Source organism: Sturnus vulgaris, chromosome 1 (genome assembly GCF_052056855.1).
Source record: "Sturnus vulgaris isolate bStuVul1 chromosome 1, bStuVul1.hap1, whole genome shotgun sequence".
NCBI classification, from domain to species: Eukaryota; Metazoa; Chordata; class Aves; order Passeriformes; family Sturnidae; genus Sturnus; species Sturnus vulgaris.
In genome coordinates this window covers 14,673,498-14,694,204 of record NC_142243.1, presented here as the reverse complement: position 1 = coordinate 14,694,204, position 20,707 = coordinate 14,673,498, and the positions used below count along the sequence as shown (strand labels likewise).

Sequence of the window (20,707 nt, the reverse complement as noted above, 5' to 3'; positions counted from 1 at the left end):
TAGAACAGCTGAAGGCCTCAAGTTCTGTAGTGTAGCAATTTCTTATTGAAAGTATCCCATTAAGAGAAATCTTTCACTGAAATTTAATTTATTTAGATAAAAGAGTTCCCCAGAAGCACAGAACTATAAATTCTGCAGAATCGTGCCAAGAAAAAAAAAAGGAAAATAAGGAAGCCTAGGAGCAAACTTACTAAATTATTTTACTGCCTGAAGTGAAAAGCAAGAATAAAACAGTACAAGTGTTTGATGTTTTTAATTTTTAATACATTAAATAAGTTTATTAAGCACAACAGAGGTTGCTTATTAAGTATCCATGAAAAATTGCTCACTTCTTTTTATTTTTTACGGCACAGAATTTTATACCTTTCCTTCTCTTCGTAAAACCGGGAAGTATGACTAAAGCAAGCCCGAGTGCGGCAGATTTCACGTACGGTGGGAACGGCGTTGCTGTGGTCCAGCTGTTTGCTTCTCGCCCAGCCCTGTAAGAGCAGACACCGGTCCCGGAGAGCCCCGGTCCGGCTGGACCCGGGGTGCGCGCCCCGCCAGGTGCGAGCAGTGCGGGCCGGGAGCGCGGCCCCGCGCCGGGACAGCCCCGCGGGAAGGGCGGGGGAGCCGGGCCGGACCGCGCCGCCTCGGCCCCACCGCACCTGGGCCCGGCTGCCGGGGGCCGCACCTGGCAGCGGGGCGGGCACCGGGCCGGCCCCTCAGCGCGGCGCTGCGGGACTGCCCCGCGGGGATTCTCCTGCGCTGCGCCGCCCCGGGGGCCGGCGACCACCGACACCGCCGCCCCGGCCCCGCCCCGCCCCGCGGGGGTCGCCCCGCGCTGCCGCCGGCGCGGGGGTCGGGGGGTCCGAGCCCCCCCGGGCGGCGCCGCCGCTCCCGGTACCTGAGGACGCAACTTTTCCCCCGCCGCCGTTCAAACGCGCTGCCGTAAAGCGCCCGTCTCCCGTGGCAACAAGGTTCCGGGCGAGCACTAGGTGTAGGAAGGTGATGTAAAAGTAAAACCACCCAGTGTCGTAAACCAGGTCCGGGGGGGAGGGGAGGGAGTGAGGGGGGCGGGCGGGGGAGGAGGTGACTGGAGCATTTAGACACCAGCGAGCGGATCATGGCGGATGGCCCCAGGTGTAAGCGCAGGAAGCAGCCGAACCCGCGCCGCAACAACGGTCAGTCACCCGCGGGGCAGCGCCGCGGCCGCGCTGGGGCGGCGGCGGGGCCGGGGCGGGGGCCGGGCACAGCCGTCCCGAGCGCGCAGGGGGGAGGTCGGGCGGGCGCCAAAGTAATTCCCCCGCCGCGGCTCGCCGGGAGCGCGGCTCCCTCCGCACCGTTATATCCGCTACCTGGAGCCTCCCTCGCCGCCGCCTCCCTCCTCCGCCTAGCGGTGCCTCCGCACTCCGCCGCTGTCCGGGACCGTTACACGCTGCTTCCCCCTCACGCCCCGCGACCGCCCCGCCGCCGGCAGCGGGCTCCGGGGCCCCCGGCCGCGCCGCCGCCCTCCGGCCCGGGCGGGGACGCCGAGCCCCGCGGGGAGCGGCGGAGGAGCGGCCGCCGCCCGCCCGGCCGCGGCAGCCCCAACTCCGAAACTTGTTACCTGCGCGCTACCCCGGGCGGAGCGGGGCCTCCCCCCCCGGCCCCGCGGGCGGGATCGCCCCGCCGCCCGCCCGGGAGCGCCTCTGCCGCCCGCCGGAGTTTCCCCCCCGCTCGCCCGGCAGCGGGCCGGCTCCTCGCCCCCGGCGGGCGCTCGCCTTTCGCGGGGCGGCGGTGGGGGACGCCGGCCGTCCCCGAGGGGGCACGCCCGGGAGCACACGCGGGGGAGGCACCGCCGCCGCAGCGGGCAGCGATTCGCGCGGGGGCAGCGCAGCCGCCCCGGGCCGGCGCCCCCGCTCCGCGCCCGCCCGCCCGCTCCGCGCCTCCCCGCCCCGCCGAGAGTTGGTGCCCGGCGGCGCCCCGCGGCCGCCCCGCCGGGCCGGTGGGGAAGGGAGGGCTGCGCCCGGGCGGCGGGGGCGGGCGGCGAAGTTTCTTCCCTTCCCTCTGGCTTCGGAGGTACCTGTTTGTATAATAATGGGTGGTAACGGTTTGGCCGGGGGCCCCCGCTCCGCTCTCTGTGCGTGTGTGACCAGCTGCTGCAGTCTATATAAGGAATTACATTTACATTTCAGACTTAAGGGCTGCTGTGGGGTAGTGTTTTTTCCCCTTTGGTACGTGTGTTACTTTAAGATGCAATGGGAAGGTACACGGCGGGGGGAATAAAGGCTCGTAACACCCACTCTCTACTTATTTTCTGGAAAATGGAGAAGTAGTTCGGTCCTCGTAGCACGACTCTTCGGAATAGGATGTAGAGTAGGCGATTTTGTAACTCTCCTTGGCAATTTTAGGTTTTATGTGGCATTTCCTGTGCAGGGTCACAGATAGGAAGGCTTTGCCTGCGATCTGAGATGTTTTCATATGCAGTGAACGGTCTCCGAAATAGATCGCAGTCACGATCGGTGCTTCACCTCTCTAATCCTGACTGTTCGGGGCGTAACGTGGTGATAAATGACGGCCTTTCCAGGGGCTAACGGGTTGGTTTGATTGCGTTGAACTTAAAAGGGTTTTCTTATTTTTGCCGTGTGCGTTTTCTAGCAAGTATTCTTGTTTGCACGCTCGTGTTATTAATTCCTTTTCCTAGTGTAAATATTTATATTTAGCTCATGATTTGGCTGTGCTAAAGGTAAGTTTGGAAAGTGCTTTTCTCTTTACCTTATTAAAAATGTGGATGATCAGAGAAAGGGGCTTTTCTTGCTGCTGACGACAACATGTGTGACATGTGAGTCTGAACCACCCAGCGTCTGTGCAGGAGCTGTAAACATGTTTACCTGAACAGGAAAGAAAATGGATTTTTCTCTTAAAGATCCAGTGATATGAATACCATACTCTTAAAAGCATATCAACAGATGACTTGAGAGAGAAATTTTCTGAAAACCTGGCTTTTGAAATCGACGGGAAAAAAAGCTCCTTGATTGCTGCAGCAAATGGCAACTTGTGCAGGTAGAAAAAAAAGATGGTGTTTAGTTTTCTCCTGCATGCATGTCAGCCCCCTCCTGTCTGCTGCTTTCGTTCTCAAGGGAGGGATTTATTTACCACGCTTGCTGTCAGTGTTTTTCCTTTGTGCTTTATATTAGAAAACCAGATTTAAGGCTGTTTAGCACAAACCATTTTGTCTGCAGCGTGTATCACTTGCAGAAAACAAAAGGTGTATAAGATGTGTATCATTCCAGGTATCTCTCATCTTCATCACTTTTGGACCTCATTGCTGCACCCACTTTATTATAAAAAGCCTCTGAGTCTTTATCAACTAGTTCTGCAATATAAAATGCAGTGTCTTGGTTTAGGCTGGTTTTGGTTCCTTTTATTGAGGAATTAAAACCCACTTAAGTCATTGTGCATTGGAGCATTGGGATCGGTTAGATAATAGAATCTGGATAATAGAGATTTCTCAGCAGTGGGTTTATGTTTGACTTGCAAATATTTACTGAAGAAAATGCATAGAAAAATGTTAACCCTTTAACCTTTAAAATAAATAAGTTTGAGGCTTTTCCCCCCCAAGTCTCTAAATGCACTTGGTTCTTATAGGTAGCTTCTGTTAATGAGGAATGGGCATAGGGGAGATGCATAACCAACTGGCTTGTTTGTAGTATATAAAAAAAAAAAGCATTTTAATGCTATTTCCTCTCCACTTTCCCACAGAATAGGAGATTATTACAGAGAGGTTGCACTAGACATCCAGTATGCCAGTTAATAATATTAGGCTATGGCATTGAGTTATTATACTGTAAACTTCTTTTTATCTCTTGTTAAACTTGACACAGCTATTCTTACACTGTAGACTTCTGTTTTTTCTTTCTTTTCCCTACTTTCTCTCTGTGTTTGGGAGCCATCCTGGTGCATTAACTCTAGCTAGACAGTCTTATCTTGACTCTAGAGCTGGTTCCTTTTCTACCTTGTTTATTGGTCCCTACAGGAGATCAGCAAAGAGCCGATTAAAGCCTCCACTTACAAGGAAATCTGGCAATTCTTACCTGAAGAAAACTACCCTGTGTCATTGTCCTTAGTTCTGGCCAATACACAAAAACATCTACTACAGCAGAAGAGTTAACAAAATGCTGAGATTATGTGATACAGCAGAAATACTGTGGTGGTTGTGAGTTTCTCATCCTATCTACTACTTCCCCTTCTCCTCCTCTTTTGATTGAAAGATGAAGAGAAGGAAAGAGACACAGTTTGGGTATTTTTTGCCGGTCATCTGCATAGCCACATTCTTGTGACACTCCTGTGTAGACTTCAAATAGATTCAATATCAGCAAAGGTTCTCTTATTCTGAGTTGGTTTGCAGCCAGGATGAGTTGCTTTCTTAGCTTCTCTCATGTATGTTATGGGATTGTTTTAGTTCTTATTAAACAGCAAAAGTGACACAGCTTGTTCTTCAGCAATGCTGTGAGATAAGTAAAACAAACTATATATTTAAAACTTTCTTTCCTAGAGTGTAGAAAGAAATTAACCTTAAGTATAGATGTTCTGAAAATAATGCAAGTATGCCTTCAGGTTTTCAGGTGCATATTTAATGGTAAAAAGAAGAATGTTTGAATCTGACTAAATTCTGCATGCTGTCAGGTACATGTGAGGAGAAGGTATAAGCCAGCCTTAGTCACAGTGAGCTCGTTGCTTGTTACTAAAAGGTTATATAGTTTGACTTGTTAGAGTGCTATTTCAGTTGCTTTACAGTTGGTTCTTCTCTTTTTATTTCTATTAGATAACAATGTCATATAAAGTTTTGCTACCAAGCTAAGAAGTGTAAGAAGCCTGTAAGACCCTTTGAATAAGGCAAAAGCATATTTCTTTTAGTTCCAAGGTGTTAACTACTGGCAGGATGTCAGGTGTTAGTGACACTTGGGATACAGCATTTCTGGTTGTGCCTGTCTTCTCTTGCCCCCTCACCTTTCTTTTTTGCTAGGTATCATGTTTTCATTCTAGTGTTAATTTAAATTTGCAATTTGGGATTTGTCGAATGTAGCCCAAGTTAAAATTTCAGGCACATGTGAACAGGTCTACATGGACAACTGAATTAACTGTTAACTGTTTGAGACCAAGGAAACCTTCTCTCATAAACAAGTTGTACTTCTGTTTTGTATAGTGAAATATAATGTGAATTCTCTTAAAAAGGTCCCTGTCTCTTCATTTCTCTGTCAGCAATCAGTGCTTGTTAATTTAACACTTGTGAAGCGGATTGTCCTAAGGGAATTAACTACCTGAGGCAATTGTTCTTTGTTTTTTAAGGTAATTTGTTTCCTGAAACAATTTGCCTTGCTTATTGGGCTCTGTACATGTGCTGCTGAAAGGGTTAATGAAAAGTAGCAAGAAGATGAAACTTTCCTTCTGACGTGGGTTTCCCACTCATTGATATAAATTTTTTTAGCTAGAAGTCTGAGGATTTGACTTGTTTGAATTCAGTCCAAATTTTCTGTTGAATATTTTTAGTTGCATCAGTTAGACTCAATGGGGAGGGGTTTCTGTGGACTTCGGGCTTTATCGCAGGTCCTGTTAATTGGTGTTACTGACTTTGGTTGGGCCCGTGCTCCCTGTAAGCAGCTCCTCTTTGCACAGGGCAGGAAGAAGGGGTTCTACAGCTGTTCCCTGCTTCCTTCCCCACTGGGACTCCGGTTGTAGTATTAACCTGTAATTTCTTCTTATAGAAGTTTTCCAGTGGGGGGAGAGGCTGAAGTACTCTGAAGTCAAAATATCACTGTCGTGCCCTTCCTCATGTGGAAACATCTGTTTTAATAGCGTTTAAAATGCCAGTGAGGGATGGTAGACATTTTAAACATGTATTTATTGTGGTAAAGAAATAAAATTAACTTCTGTGAAACTTGGGTTGTAGGTTTTTTGCTTATTGAGGTTTTTAAACTCTATTGCAGAGAAACTGCTGGAACTGTATTATCTGGCCAAATGTCTTTTAAGCATCCCTGCTTCTAAATTCAGTCATTATTGTTTACCAAAAATATAAGCTTATTGCTCTCAAGTCATTAGCTGTTTGTAGTCACTTCAAAAACATTTAGCTAACTTATATTGCAGGCTGATTGGAGGTGGTGTGCTTTGTCGACTGTAAACCTGATCTTTAACAATACATACTGCATCTCTGAAAATCATAAGGATTCTTTCTACTCGTGATAGGTTTCAAATATCCAAAACTGGAGTTTGAAAACGAAAAATTACTCCATGTAGGCTTTCATACCATATTGCAAGGTATGGTTCCAGATTAACTTTCACCCTATTAACATAAATATTCCTGAATTTTGGTGGTTGTTACCTATGTTTTTCAAGAGGATCACATCTAGGATCTCTTCTGTTCTGGGCAAGTAAGCAGAACCCTGTCTTTCATTTGTGGTCTCAGAAACACTGGTGTTTCATTCTGGCAGCTATAATAGGCCTGTGATTTTTGAGAACTAAATTCTCAAGTGACTTACCCAAGGTCACACAGGAAGTCCATAGCAAGACTGAGACTCAATCCATTTTTAATCTTCAGGACTATCCTTGCACTTGGCTTGATCTAGAGCCTTAAAGGGAAAGAATAGTTTTGTCAATTGGTAGTTACTATTCCTTTCAGCTTATTTAAGTTCTTTAATATTTATTTGACCTTTTTTTTTTTTCAGCAAACAAGTGGCAAGAAGCAAAACTCAATTTTGTCTTTAGCCATTTCTAGATGGTATTAAGATAGTATTTTCACTGATGATGTTTCCTGTCTTCATAGTCTGTGTAGTGATGTGCCAGATAAGTAGAATGTTGTCTTCTGGTGTTTTTTTAATTCCCAAATCTTAAGTTCAGTGATGTGAGGATAGACAAAAGTAAATCACATCAGGAGGGATTTAGTTAAAGACTACGCTGTTAACATCAACACCCCTGCTGGGATGTGGAGCGTTTTAAGGGGGCTGTTTTCTTGGAATTTAACATCTGGGCAGAAGTGATTTCATCACATGTTGGTGGTGTTGTGACAGTAATGACTAAAGAAGTCTCAGCATATTACCAGTATTTCTAATATTTGAAAATGGTAAATAAAGAAAAGAGCATAAGTCCTCCTCAAAACAGAAATTTCCCAGAAACGTTAGTAAGTGCCAGGCCTGATAAGTCGAATTGACTGGGACAAACACATGCAAGTCTAGGTTTTACCAGCACAGCTGCTTGTCACAGGTGGAGCTGTGTGGGAAGTGCTTGTGGGTGCAGGTGGGTGCTGCTCCTGCCGGGGCAGGGTGAGGCAAAGGTGGGTGTGAAGTGTTCTCGTATCTTCGTGTGTGAAAATGTGTGGTTAGCTCCAGTCATGAGACACTGCAATACATCAGCCTGGGTAGGGATTCTTTCCTGCTGAGGGAAATGCTGTTTGCAGTCTTTTAGTAGTTAAAAAAAATGGACAAGCCTCTAAGCAAAGGTTGGAGAGCAGAGGGTTGTATGCATGAGTGCTGGATGAGTGAGGCAAAGCGTGTATGGGGAAAGGGGAGAGTGGAATAGGCAGGGGAGTGCTTCTCACTGAAGGTCTGATACCTGATTTCTGATGCACCTTGCTGCATCAAGGGAAGTGTATTTGGCCGCTGCATGAGAAGATCTCCGTGGTAAATTTTTGGCCTCAATTGGCTGGGTAATGCCTTGAAATACTGGATTTGCTGATTTATGTAGGGGGTTTCATGAGTGTATTGTTTTGTAATTCTTTCTATTTCCATGTTATGTTGGCAAGTTTTTTAAACCTTTTATAAGCCATTGCCTCTAATACTCTGAGTTGATTTTTTCAGCTAATTATTATGTGTTTGTGTATTTATTTCTTAGTCTTGGTTTGCTTTTCTGGTTGTCCAATTCCTTGCGTCTTATTTTATTGTTGTTGGAAAGAGTAACAAAAGTTTGATATTTTAAAAGACTGTTCACAGTTGCAACTTTCTAATCTTTGTGACCATTTCTTTTAAGGAAACATTAGAGTTGCTTACATTTTTCCTATTGAGCTACAGTTTGTTTATTTAATAATCTATGTATCTCTTTCTTGATTAGATAAGTAGTATTCTTGAATGACAGTCAAGGAGAATAGGAAGCCCAGTCAAGAGCAGTGAGACTTGATGGATAAAATACTGACTCCAGTTAAATGCAGCATAGCTTTATAAATCTATTTCAGTACTCCTGAGAAAAATACTACTTCCGTTATGGTATGTAAGCACCTTTCAGGCAGTAAAAATGTATGTACTGAGTTTTCCTGTATCTTGGCCTATACATCCAATTCCTTGTGTGAGTACCTGGCAGCTTACATTCATGTGTTAGGAGGATAAGTGATGGTAGAGTAGAAAGAAGAAACTTGTTAAATTTTTATCTGTGTGTGGAACAGTGAGGCAGAATTCAGATGTTTCAGATGGGTAGTGCTGAACGTATAACCAGGTTTCTTCAGACTTGTACATTTGTCCCCAGAAGGGACAATAGAGAAGAAAGGAGCCTTTTCTACTTTGCCTCACTCTGATTGTCTCAGATGCTGATAGTGTAATGTAACTATATCTTTTATTTTAACATGCTTTTTCAGAGCAACAGAAGTTAACTAAAAATATGCTTTCTCATTTTTGAGAAGTCAGTACTGTTTGAAAGCATCCTGTTTCAGTTCTCTTCCTTTTCAGCTGTCATTCCCAGCTGTCACAATCTCCTTGATGTGAGGACTTTACCCCTGTTGTTTCAAAGCAGTTTGGTTAACAGCTGCTGTCACCCAAAGGTTAAAACCTGAAAATGGGCATCCTTTATTGGTTTCCTTACAAATATTTGCTTTCTGTTTGGTAGCATCTTTCTTGTTGCTCTCCCTTCAATGTGTTTCATTGATTCTATTTTTGGAGAACTGTGTAAAGGAAATGATCATGTCTAATGATGAATGTATTCTTTGGGATGTGGTATGCTGCTTAATTATAACTGAAAAAGAGAGAAAAAAAAACTTCTTTGCTGTGCTGAGTTGACATTGCATCCTGTTCAGTTAGGATCTGTGAATATGAGTAGCAGTTCTTCTTCAGTGAAAGGACATGTACAATTAGTTCTTTAAACACCAAGAACTCTCTATGATATAGGAGTGTATCAGAAGGAGAAGGAACAACTGTTCCTTAACTAACTGCATGGTATTCTGTACTTCTTTTGATGCAGATACCCTCTCTTTTTGCAACTCCTCTGTTCTTTATCTTCTCACAGGTCAAGTGATAGATCAGGAGCACTGGAGGAGCTGGCAAGATCATTGGAGATAAATGAGTTATAAACTTTGCCATTCACCATGATCTGGAGAGTGATTTTCATGGACAACACTTGAAGTAAAGAGGTTAAGAGTCTGATCTGGTAGAGAGTATTTTTACCTATGAACTAGCGTGCCTGTCCTTATTAGGATCAAATGCTGGTTGGGCCAGTGATGCTGGAGAACACCTTCAGTTATTGTGATATACAATGTTTTCATTATTTCAGCAAATGTCCCTTTCCCAATTGTCTTTGATAGGCAGCTGACAGACAGGGCAATTTTCTATTCTACTTTGTAGGCATCCATCCACAGATGTGTATATGGAAGAAAGCAAAATGATATTATAAAACATCCCAAATGTGGCATGATTTGAAAAAGGCCTGGGGAAATTATTACATCTGAAAAGGGGGGAACTAAAGAATAGAAAAATCAGGCCTTAACTACAAGATTTAACTTGATTTTTGTTGAACTGGTATATCCCTACAGAAGCAGGTTGTTTGTTTTCCTAACACCTTCCTCTTCACCTGAGCTAACATAATTTTTATTAATGCCCAGAAGCATCAAGAAGATGAGTTGTCCCTTTTTCTAAGACACACTTGTCTTTAAAAAGTTTTTCTTAATGTCTTGAGGTGTTTTTGCCTTGTGTACTTCCAGGTATGTATCATATTTTCCTTCTTCACACCTTCTAGTCCATTTTATCATTTCTGTTAAGTTCCTGTAAGCTATCTCCTTTAAGTCATGTTAAGTCTTAGACTGGAGAAGGAGATACAGTTCAGAATCTGTAACCTGTTTATTTTTATGGGTTTTTTTATGTCTTTCCATAGCCTCTCCTTTTCTTCATGGTATTTCTGGCACAGCTATTTGGTTAAGTCTAGCAAAATAGAACCAGTCACACACTACTGGATTCATTCTTATGCTCTTGTTCACAGGAAGGAGCTAGGTACAGTCTGCCTGGTAAAGAACATGAGGTGGTAAATAAGGACTTTGAAGCAGATTTGGAGCTGTAATGACTGGCTTCCTTCCCTGCTGCTGTCCCTTCCCCTTCCTTGCTAAGCATTTTCATTTGAAACACTAAGGTGTGGTCATTGGGCATATCTGTTCTCAACTTCCAGTAATTTTTTGCTCACTGCTGAGTTGTACCATAATTGCATATGCAAATGTAGTATTTTTTTCCCCCTTCTTACCTTGTACATGTGGCAGAGGAAGATAAGGTTGCAGAGTACCGTCGGGGATGTGCTGCTGCTGAGGAGGTGCTGCAGATGGCTGCAGAAGGAGACAAGTACTCGATCTGCAGGACAAGGCTCAGCAGGGGATTTCAGAACTTCCATGTCTGAAAGGCAACAAGAAAACAGTGTTCTTGCCAACTTTAAGCTCTAGATAGGAGCAGATTGTAGGATGGCTTGTTATAACAACTTATTTTGATACATTCTAGCTATTGGGTGCTGGAAGTAAATTTGCATTTCCAGTATGGATTTGTTTTGTAGACCTATATAAAGCTCCCTCTATTTATATATATCTGTAGTTATATCCAATAATTTAATCTATTAGACTGGCTTGAATGCTCCCAGTATTAACACAAGGTAGGCTTCAGTTCATAAGTGTTGTAATGATAGTAAAACCACTGAGACTAATTCTATGGAACAGACTATTCTGACTACTTCTGCCCTTCATGGTGAGGCTTACCTTGTACATTCTCCAGATTTGGAATTGACAGACGTACTGTGTTCCTGGAATACTAAATATGGCTTTAAGCAAATATTGGAAGATAGAGTTGGTTCTATAGTGCAATCAAAATGCTGGGAGGCTTTCTGCACAAAAGTGAAATAATACCTTAGAAATGAGAAGCAGAATTTAATTGGTAGTTGTGGCATAGGAAAAGGGAAATAGTTCCAGTGACATGTCACTCAGTATAACGTGCCATAGTTCTCTCTGTTTCACCACGTGATTAATCATGCCTGCATAGTTCATGTGGTAGTTACATGATGGAGACAGACACCTTAAAAAGATGAGCCTGGTTTTTACCTCAGCATGTGAGTGACTAAAACTAGTGGCAGACTTTGTTTCTGTGGACTGAGCCAGTTCACACAAAGAGAATTTTAGCTTTGCAACTCTAAAGGATACAGGTAGATTTAGTTGAATAAAAATCATGATGCACAGCAGAGGTTTATGATCCTGATAGAAAATTTTTATGAGATGTTTGATGCAAACTGTTGTCTGTGGATCTGATACTTCAAAAATATGTTTGGCAGCACTGTTTGTGACAGTGCTAAGATGCTTTCCTTCAGAAGTGAAATAAAGTGTTTAAGAACTCCAGTAAATACGGGCATTTTCTTTGTTTTGGTATGAAGTTGCAAGCTTTCTCCATTTATTTATGTCAAGTACCTAAAAAAAAAGTCATTTAAAAGCTCCTTGTTGTTGCACCACTGTATGCAAATCATTTCATTGCATTTGCTTTTTCATATGTGTGTTGTCACAATCACTTGGTATATAGACAATATATACAACTTTTTAGGAAAGAGTGAGTTCTTTTCTGAGCTGGAAAGAAAACAAGTGCTGAAATCTAAAGCTTGTCAAATGCCTTGTTCTAATAGTTTACAGTTGCCTATATTTAACTCTTATTTCGTCTTTCTAGCTTTTGACAATATTTTTAAGCATTTTGAAGGTCTCATATAGCAGATTCTCAGAATAAAAATGTTTGGGACTTGTCAAAAATTCTAAGGTGTTCTCTTACTGAGTAAAGTCTTCCAGGTTTGTGCCTTAATGTATCCCAATTGACATCCTAATGAAGCTTTTTATCCCTTAAATACTTCCCCAACCTGTCTACCTTTAAAGCATTCGTGTGTCTTCCTTCAACCGCAGTTTTAAGTAGAACTGTCAAACCAATGTGTGTCTTATTCTTTCTTGGGTCTACTGTTGGAACACTTTGTAGCTGAAGTGTGTGTGCGCATGTGCAGCTGCATGTGCTGTTTTCCTGCCTTTTCCTTTTGTCTGTGAAGCTTCTGGCTGATAGCAGATTAGCCATCTGAATGTGGGCAGCAAAGAGTAATGGGCTGTACAGAATGCCTGGGGCTTCTTGCATACAATAAAATGACTCCATTATAAAGCAAAAAATGACAAGCCTGCCATGGAGGATATCTGTACTGGGGAGATGGAGAGAGTAGCCTTTGGTTTATGATCATGTTAATGGGTGTAAAATAAACTTAATTTTTTTCAACTGTCAAAAGTATTCCTAGGTGCTTTACAGAGCAGTGCTGACCTGATGGTTCTTCTAGCAGAAAAATACTTATGAGCTAAATTGGTGATGTGCTGCTTGCTATTCCTGATTGCTGGGTATGTGGGGGAAGGAAGAGAGTAACAGCATGATGGCTCAGTTTCATTTTCATCATGCAGGTGTGTGTGGTTTTCTCCTTTCTTTTAAATTTTTTTATATCTAATGTTTTGCTTAGTTACAGGATTACATAATCTGCCCTGCAAAAGTGTGTTAGGTTTATTAAGTCTTTTGGAAGACGTGCTAATACAGATTTGAAGGAAATTGGGCCAGGAACATGGCCGAGACACAGGGAATCCAGATGCTGGAGGAGGACATTAAATATAAAGCTGTAAAGAGTTGGATCAAGTGGACAAATGAGGCTGTGTGCAGAAGCACAGTAGCAGGAAAACTAACGAGGAATCTTACTAAAGTTTTTTTGACAACTATACTTCTCCATTGTAAGAATCCAGTGTTTAAAAAGCCCTCTTGATTGTGGTTTAGTGTGTCAGTAAGCAGTAGTGGCTGCTTGTGCACTTCTAACTTCCAGTTACAGCTTTCAATAAAAGATTTTTTTTGTTTGTTTGTTTGTTTTGTTTTTATGACATTCAAGCTCTAAAAGGTGCTCTCCCCCATTAAAAATAACCCAGGTGCAATATGTTAATTTATGCTAAATGGAAGATCTTCCTGGTTTACATTTGCTCGGGAAATTAAGACAGCTTCTGATATATATGAGCTTGGGACTAACTGGCAAGTCAGGATAAATACAGTTGGGTATATAGAATATGGATGAATTATTAAAATATAGAAAATTTATCTTAAGAGGCTTAATTAAATAAATCTCTTAAATGACATTTGGTTTAGTTTGTGTTGCTTATTGTAGTCTGTTCAATATGTCACTGTGGTTACAACTGAAGTGGACTCTGGGAATTATGCCTTAGTAGCAAAATGTATGAATTGCAACTTTTAATAAATAAAATGGGAATACTGTTTGAACAAGCTTTATTTTTCTCATTCTGTTAGCTGCTGACAAGTTTCCTTGTGACTATTCTGGATGTGGATACTGATTTGTTGTAAGGATCATGTCCCTTGAAGATCTCATTTTAGCTACATGTTACACACCAACTTTTCCCAGTCTCTTGGATTGATTTGCCTTGAGCAAAAACCCTTCCTAAAAAATTTCTGCTGCCTTCCTCTCCTCCAGTAGACTGTTGCCCATCGCCTCCTCCCCCCTCTCCCAAGGAAAAAGGAAGCAACTGAAACTGATTACACCATAGAGCTCCACAAATGCTGCTCCCTTGACAGCAGTGTTAATTCTCTTTACATACATTTTTATTTTGCATTCAGAATTGTTTGTATAATCGTATGACCTTTTTATGGTGCTGAAGATGGTAGCTACTTAGCAAGGAAGCTGGTGATAAAACTAAAGCTTAGTTAACTAACAGTGGGTAGTCTGTAAGTCATGACAAATAAAATACATTCCAGACTAGTTTAAGAGAGATCTGTGGGGTTTTTCTTGTCTCCTCTTTCCTTGCCTCATATGATTGCTGTGGTTTACAGTAGGAAGCCACTAGTTTCTGCAGTCACAGATAGAAAGGGAGGTGTATTCGCTGGTAAGTGATGTAAAGACATCTGAGTAAGAATAAGAAAGTGAACTCTCTTAGGGGGGAAGGAGTTAGCTACATATTTTACAAATCTTTCAACATCTGTGACTTAATTGGCACTGCCGAAAGCAGCATGTTGCACATTAATGCAGCATAATGAATATGAATAAAAAGATCTAGATTTGGTCTTGTCTTCTATAGGATTTTCATGGTTGCACATCAGGCTGAGAAGGGTATTGCCTTCAACTGACCTGGCTGGCATGGCTACAGTATTGTGCCGTGGCTGGTTTTCAGACAGGTATAGGAAATTGCAGAAGAGCAGAGTGGCAGAAAAGTTGAAAGATCTTCATTTAACCAGAAGAAAATATGGAAAATGAGGGTTTCGTTATCTTAAGAGTATTTAGATACAGAAAAAAATATTCTTTTGGTGGATGGTTTTACTTGTGCTTTTCTGTGTCGTTTAAAGTAGAATGGTGGCATGGCTTACTCAAACACCACATTATGAGGAGAGTTTGCAGATGTTAAAGGATCTGTGCTAATGTATTCCAAACATCCATAGAAGAAGTCTTGTGATGGGGTATATTCCATTGAGGGTTGGAGTGGGATGTGTGGAACCCAGTGTCCTTGTTTCCTAGAGATGAATGATTACTCTTCATTAGTGGCAAGTGATATGGTGTGTCAGTCTGTCTGACCACGGGGTACACTGTTTCTAAATGTTCCTTTCAGACAAATTCACTAAACCCACAAAATTTTAAGAACTTTCTGCGTCCTGTTAGTTTGGAAGTAAACATTTGGTTAACTAGTATGGTTGAAGTTCTCCATTTATAAAAACACTAGTGAAATATAGTCCTAGTACTAATAAACAACATTAGCCCTCAATTTTAAAAGCCTTTGGGTTGATACTTAAGATGTCTTTGTAACCCTCTGTTGGCCAATGCTAGTACAGGGCACGATAATTAAGAGCACCAGCTGCAGAGCTATGAAGTGCCTGAAGTGGCATGGGGCAGAAACGTGTAAATCCATATTTTTCAGGTTTAAAAGGTAACCAGTTCAGAATATTTACTGCTAGATTTAACTCAAACTGCAACATATTTTAAAACTATGCAAACAGGTTGTCTTTTGCTGATTGGAGTGAGGAGGATATGGAAAGAGCTTAGTGTCTCCTCTGTAAGATATCTAGTGTACAAACTGAATTTACAGAAGGCCTTGTGCAAATAAAAATGTAATGCTTGCAATAAAATGATATGTTTAGAAAATGCAAGCCTGGAAGGTGCCTTCTTGTATCCTTCACCTTGTGTCCTCCTCCCAGTTTTCTTGTTGTGAATCCTAGTGGTTAGCCCTTGCCTTAAGCTTTGACAAACACAGTGCTATTAAGATGTGGAAGTTCACAGGTTTACAGTGATTTGCTCTTGCTTCCTACTTCAGCCCAGAACCATGCAGTTTACCTGTCTTTTAATTGTCTGTTGTTTTTCTTAGGTAGAACAGACTTGTTTCTGCAGTGGACAAGTTAGGGTATGTGAAATATTGTTTGTTGCCATCTTTTCTATGTGTTGTAGGCCCTGTGTGAATCCCGGTGACTCCAGCAAATATGAAGAAGAGTCTTTTAGATGTGCTGTATAGACAGATGTTGTAAAACCTCCTTTTAAGAACTACTAAATTCCAGAATAAGGAGGAAAAAAAAAAGTTAAATGAGTCAGTGCAATGTTTTCACTCCTGGATGAAGTAGTGAGTGCTGTCATGCTTATCTAGCCGTCCAAGATCGTCAAGATTTTAAGATGTACAGAGCTACGGTGTATTTTCACCTCAATTTTTCCCCCTCTTCCTAGCATGACTGTTTTAGAGATGGGGAAAAAAAAGCTACCAAAAAAGCCAAATCTGTGTTTTTCAGTTTAAATAAGGCTTATGATTATCTCTGCTGTAATAATAGGTTGTTTAGGTTTCTTGGAGCAAATCATGCAGTTCTGGAAAACCTATGTGATTATTACAGAGTACTTCAGTGGACAGTCTCTGATACTGTTGGGAACTCTTTAATTTGGGTAACTTGCAGAGTCTGAAATGTAATCCTCAGCTGATCAGCCTGTAGCATATGAGGACAAGGAGTGTCAAGTTCTGTTTTGGAGGAAGCATGTATTAAAATCATTCAGGTTCATTCACGAGTGCTTGCCCTTAGATTTTCTTCTTGTATTGACTTGTAATGTTGTTCTGGAAAACCATAGAGCCAAAAGTATGTTGATATTACTGCCTTGGGTATTATTGATGAGACTAATCAATACCTCTGATTATATTTCTTTTTTTGTTGTTTTTTTTTAAAGTCTTGTTAGCTAAATCTTATTTCTCTGTACCTTGCAGGTTCCTAAAGCCATCACAGCCATCTACAAAACTCAGAATATTCTAAAACTAGTAAGCAACTGCACCAACATGACAAATCTGTTTGCATACACAGCATGATAGAATAAGAGGGATTTCTGTACCATCTTGAACACAACCTGCCAGGCGTTAGGAAAGCAATGTGCTTTGTTCACAGCGGGGGACAGAAGGGATTTGGAGAGAAGTGAGGCCTGCGTTGCCTTGTGATGCTTGTGTTGTCAGCCTCACGTGAGAAAGAATAAGTGTTTTTTAGTCATCTGTCCTGTCTCAAACCATCTAGAATTGTTACTTTAGTTGGGTTTTTTTCTCCATTTCTGCAAGCAGGACAGTCATGGAAAGCCTATGTGTAGGTTCCCTTTAGGCTTGGGGGCTCTGGAACAAAATATTCAGTCTTTGAGATCATGTCAATCTACTTTTTAATGGAATTTTTTTATTCATGTGGGAAAGATGCAGATGAAGAAGTTATACTGAGCATCTTCAGGATCCAGGGGGCCTATTTCCTTAGCCAAAAAGAGCAAGCATATTTTGTGCTTCCTTGAGAGGTGGGGCTTTTTTCCTATTTGTCAAAAGAATAAAGACTGTCTTCTGCCCAAAGGTTATTTAAATTGATGCCCTAGTGTTTGAGATGAGAGCATGTAATGCAACTAATTCCTGTCACTTAATGGTGTGTGTCCCACTAAACGCAGTGCTCTTGCTGCTGCCTTGAGAAGCAGTCAGTGGGGCAGTCCCGTGGCTGCTGTTACCAAATTGGATGTCTTTGGTGGAAACTGAGGAACAGGGGCTGCTTTTTGGCAGATGCACTCTCAGTGCTTTGTCATAGGAGCTAGAAGTGGTAATAGTAGGAGATGTTGGTGCCTTACTCTTCAGCTTGGGAGAGTCTGGGTTGCTGACAAAGTGACAGAAATGTGTCTGATGGCCAGCTATGGTGAGCCAGCATCCTTATGTGAAACCACCTCCTGTAATAAAGTGAGGTTTGAGATTCTCTTTAGTTAAAATGTCTACTGGTGGCAAAATGCTAAATTGTTTGTAACACATAAAGAAATAGAGTTGTTCCTAGGAAAACACTGCCTCAGAAATGCCACTTTTTAGGGCGTAGACCTCTACATCGGCAGTAAAAACAAATAACAACTTGCTTGCTGAACTGTGACCTGTTTTGGAGTGACAGTCTTGCAGCTTGCTGAATCGACAGCTGGGCTTGCCACTGTGCTGCCCGGAGCTGAGAGTGAGCTTCACAAAGGCTTTGGAAGAATACATTTGTTTTCCTTCACTGTTGTTATTTCTCAGCAGGTTTTCAGTTGCTACTTCCCCACTTTTAGTAGCCCTGAAGCTTCCCAGCCCGCTACTGTTTCAAGTTAGTTTCTTGTGTGTCTTCTTTAAATATCCTTAATGGCAGCTGGAAGACTCAAATAATGTTTGAGAAACTAAGAAAATCAATGATAAGTTATTTGATAAAGCTTTTTGAGCTCCCTGGTTTAGCTAAGTGATTTAAATGTGACTTTTTTTTCCGGTTTGAATCAACTAATTAACCTCTAGTTAGGTAGAAGAACCTGTGGGTTTGTTTCTTTATGTAAAGAGGGAAGGATAAATGGTTTGGTCAGGCCTTCTTTCTAATAATAATTCAATATTCTGCAGATGAGTTACGTGAGTTGACATGAATCCGGCTAAAAAGGAAAATTATCCATCTTTTCCAGATGAAGTAGTGCCAATTGTGAGGATTAAATGTTTGTGCAAAAATTATATTATGTCTGAGCTAAATGTTGCTAAACATGCTATGACATATTTGTCTAGCATAAACTGTATGTCAGTGTTTGTGGCAAGGGGGATTTAAACTAGTTCATTTCAAATCCTAGCAAGCTGCAGCTGAAACATTGCTGAATGACCTTTGACATCGGGACCCATGAATGCCCCAAGTATGATTTCACTTTCACCACGTTCTTTGTGAATCTGAATGCTTGTCAAATCAGATGTGTGTTTAGACCTTTTCACTGAATATGCTTGGAGGGAAAGAACAAAGCCTGGGGTCAACTTGGCATAATCCCTGCATTTATCTTTATTCTATTATAGCAGCTTGTGGGGGATGGAGTTACTATTCTCTGTGAGGTGAAAGTGCAAGTAGAGTGTAGGTAGGCTATCCCTCTTTTCTTGCAGACTTTCCCAGCAGCCTAACTGGGCTTCCATGATTTACTTGTGTTAGTGTATGGCTGACTAGGCAGATTGCTGGTTGATCCATGTGCTTTGCTAGTTTTTCTACCCATCACTATTCTGTAGCTGCTTCGCCTACCCACTGGTGTAAACAAGCACCTATAGCTTGTCCTGGGTAGCACATGCAGGAATGGCTCTGTGCTACAAAGTGCTTTGTTCTCCCCAGTGGACATGAGAGAGGAAGTGACATGGCTTTTCACATTACAACTACTTTTGCTTCAGTACAAATAATTTTTTTTTATTTTAAGAGATAAACAGCTTTATATGGTACATATGTCTTTTTTTGCTTTTGCAGGCTATTAGTCACACTCAAGTAAGGAGTGACTAAGTCTGTTATTACCCATTCAAATTGGGAAAGCCTTTGTCTCTAAGGGAAGAACCGTAGAGGTCTACGAAATTATTGTTAAAGACTTTTTGTAGTATTTTTAGATTTTACTCCTCTGGTAGATTCACTTCACAATACAGGATTGTTTCTGTGTGGAGCTAGAGTGGTCTGAATCTGTAAACGAGCTATTGTGCGGTGAAGTACAAGTGGGTGGAGGAACTCTGTGACAAAAGGCCCAGTTACCTTTACAGTTTGTTCGCTGTACCTCATACACTTTGTTTTGGAAGAAAAGCACTATTCAACGACTGGAGGATAAGGAGGCAGCCTTTCACACGAGGCTTATGGGAAATTTCTTTCTGACTTGGGGGTTTTCATCTTGTGTACTCTGTACCTTCTGAGGCTTTCTCTGTAATAACTTAATGTGTCTTAATGTGGGGTGAGCACTTCCAAGTCTGATGCTTTGACTGGTGTTTTCCACCTTAACATGTGCACTTGTTTGGGATTTTTCCTGTTGGATTTTTCTTGTTGGATTTTTAATTAAATTTTGAAAAATTTATTTTTAAGGAAAGAGTGTGTTTCCTTGTTTTTTAAAGGCTTCCAAATTAGGAAATAACTCACACTCATTAACTTCAGAGATTTAAAGCACATTAAACATCAAGGAGATCTGTCTTTTTATATAGATGTAACTAAACCTGTTAAGAGTAATTGTGAAATCATGAATGTACTTCTTTAGTTTTTAAACTAAACTTTGAAGCTTGAGATCCTCAGCAGTCCCCTTCAACTTCTTCCATGTTTTTTCATTGTTTACTTTCTCTTTTCATGACTTAGAGGATAAGTACTTTAAAGCCTGTTCATTCTGCTTGAAAACAAATATGCTTCACTCAGCACCCAATTTTCAGATTTAAAACACTTTTGCACAAAGAATTGCTCTTGAGCTGGATGTTCTTGGGGTTTGGAATTTTTTTTAGAGGAGAATTATGTTATTTCAGTCTATCTTGGAAGAGGGGAGAGCAAATGCTCTGGGGAGAGCAGGATTCTGCTTCTCTTGCCTGACCCCCCAAGCAAGCAGGGGGTGGCTGAAGACAATCAGCTGCCTTGCACTCTGAACATGAACACCCAGAGCTGGCTCCTGCTTTCCTCCCAGAAGCATTAGAAGATGTACTCAGCCCCACAGGTCACAGCCCTGCACATGAGTTGAAATTAAAAGACTTCAGCCCAGTAGAATAATTTTAAAATGTAGTTGATATCTGTGTTAGCTGTCTGGGTTATGGAGGCAGTTGCCACTGGCAGGAGGGCAGAAGAGGTATTTCATCATCTCTTGCTGCTTTAAGGAATATGTTTAGTGCCTTTGTTTGACACTACCTACATAATTTTGCTCAAAATCTGAGGCTGAGCAGCGTGGTGTGCTTTTTTGTTGGATCCTGCCTTGACTGTGCACCCTCTCCCTATCACAGCCTGCCTTGGTTTGGATGTTGCTCTTACATACCTGAGTGTCACCAGCCTGCATTTAGGAGCCTACAAATCTGCCTGTAGTGTTCTTTGTGTCATGCTTAGTTCAATTGTATAATATTAATGACAGCAAGAACTTGCATCTTTAAACCCCTTACTGTTGCAGGCTGTAAACCAGTAAGTTACAAAACATGCCACAATGCTTAGTGTTTCTCAGTGTAAGAAAACTCTGAACCGTTCCATCATAGTTGAGT

The 20,707-nt window shown here is 41.9% G+C and overlaps 1 protein-coding gene and 1 long non-coding RNA gene across 8 annotated transcripts in view; one reads left to right on the top strand and one right to left on the bottom strand.

Moving 5' to 3' along the window:
- Nucleotides 1–242: 242 nt before the first annotated feature.
- On the bottom strand, nucleotides 243–2,120 carry LOC148225083 (uncharacterized). 3 transcript variants are annotated; one of them, XR_015801575.1, is made up of 3 exons: nucleotides 2,045–2,120; nucleotides 887–973; nucleotides 243–479 (listed from the first exon to the last, which is right to left on the bottom strand). It is a non-coding gene; the product is annotated as an uncharacterized LOC148225083 (long non-coding RNA). The 3 variants fall into 3 exon arrangements; XR_015801574.1 differs by lacking the exon at nucleotides 2,045–2,120 and adding an exon at nucleotides 1,338–1,486; XR_015801573.1 differs by lacking the exon at nucleotides 2,045–2,120 and having other exon boundaries at nucleotides 887–1,091.
- ZEB1 (zinc finger E-box binding homeobox 1) overlaps nucleotides 1,053–20,707 on the top strand; it is a 120,078-nt gene continuing 100,423 nt past the window's right edge. For 2 of the 5 annotated variants that reach the window (XM_014880361.2, XM_014880359.2), the window contains exon 1: nucleotides 1,053–1,163. In XM_014880361.2, coding sequence (XP_014735847.2) covers nucleotides 1,106–1,163 — 58 coding nt within the window. In that variant the 5' untranslated portion in view covers nucleotides 1,053–1,105. Of the gene's footprint in view, nucleotides 1,164–2,020; nucleotides 2,041–2,284; nucleotides 2,559–2,821; nucleotides 3,025–20,707 lie in introns of those variants that run through there. The other 3 variants (XM_088159836.1, XM_088159852.1, XM_014880360.2) reach the window with 3 other exon arrangements.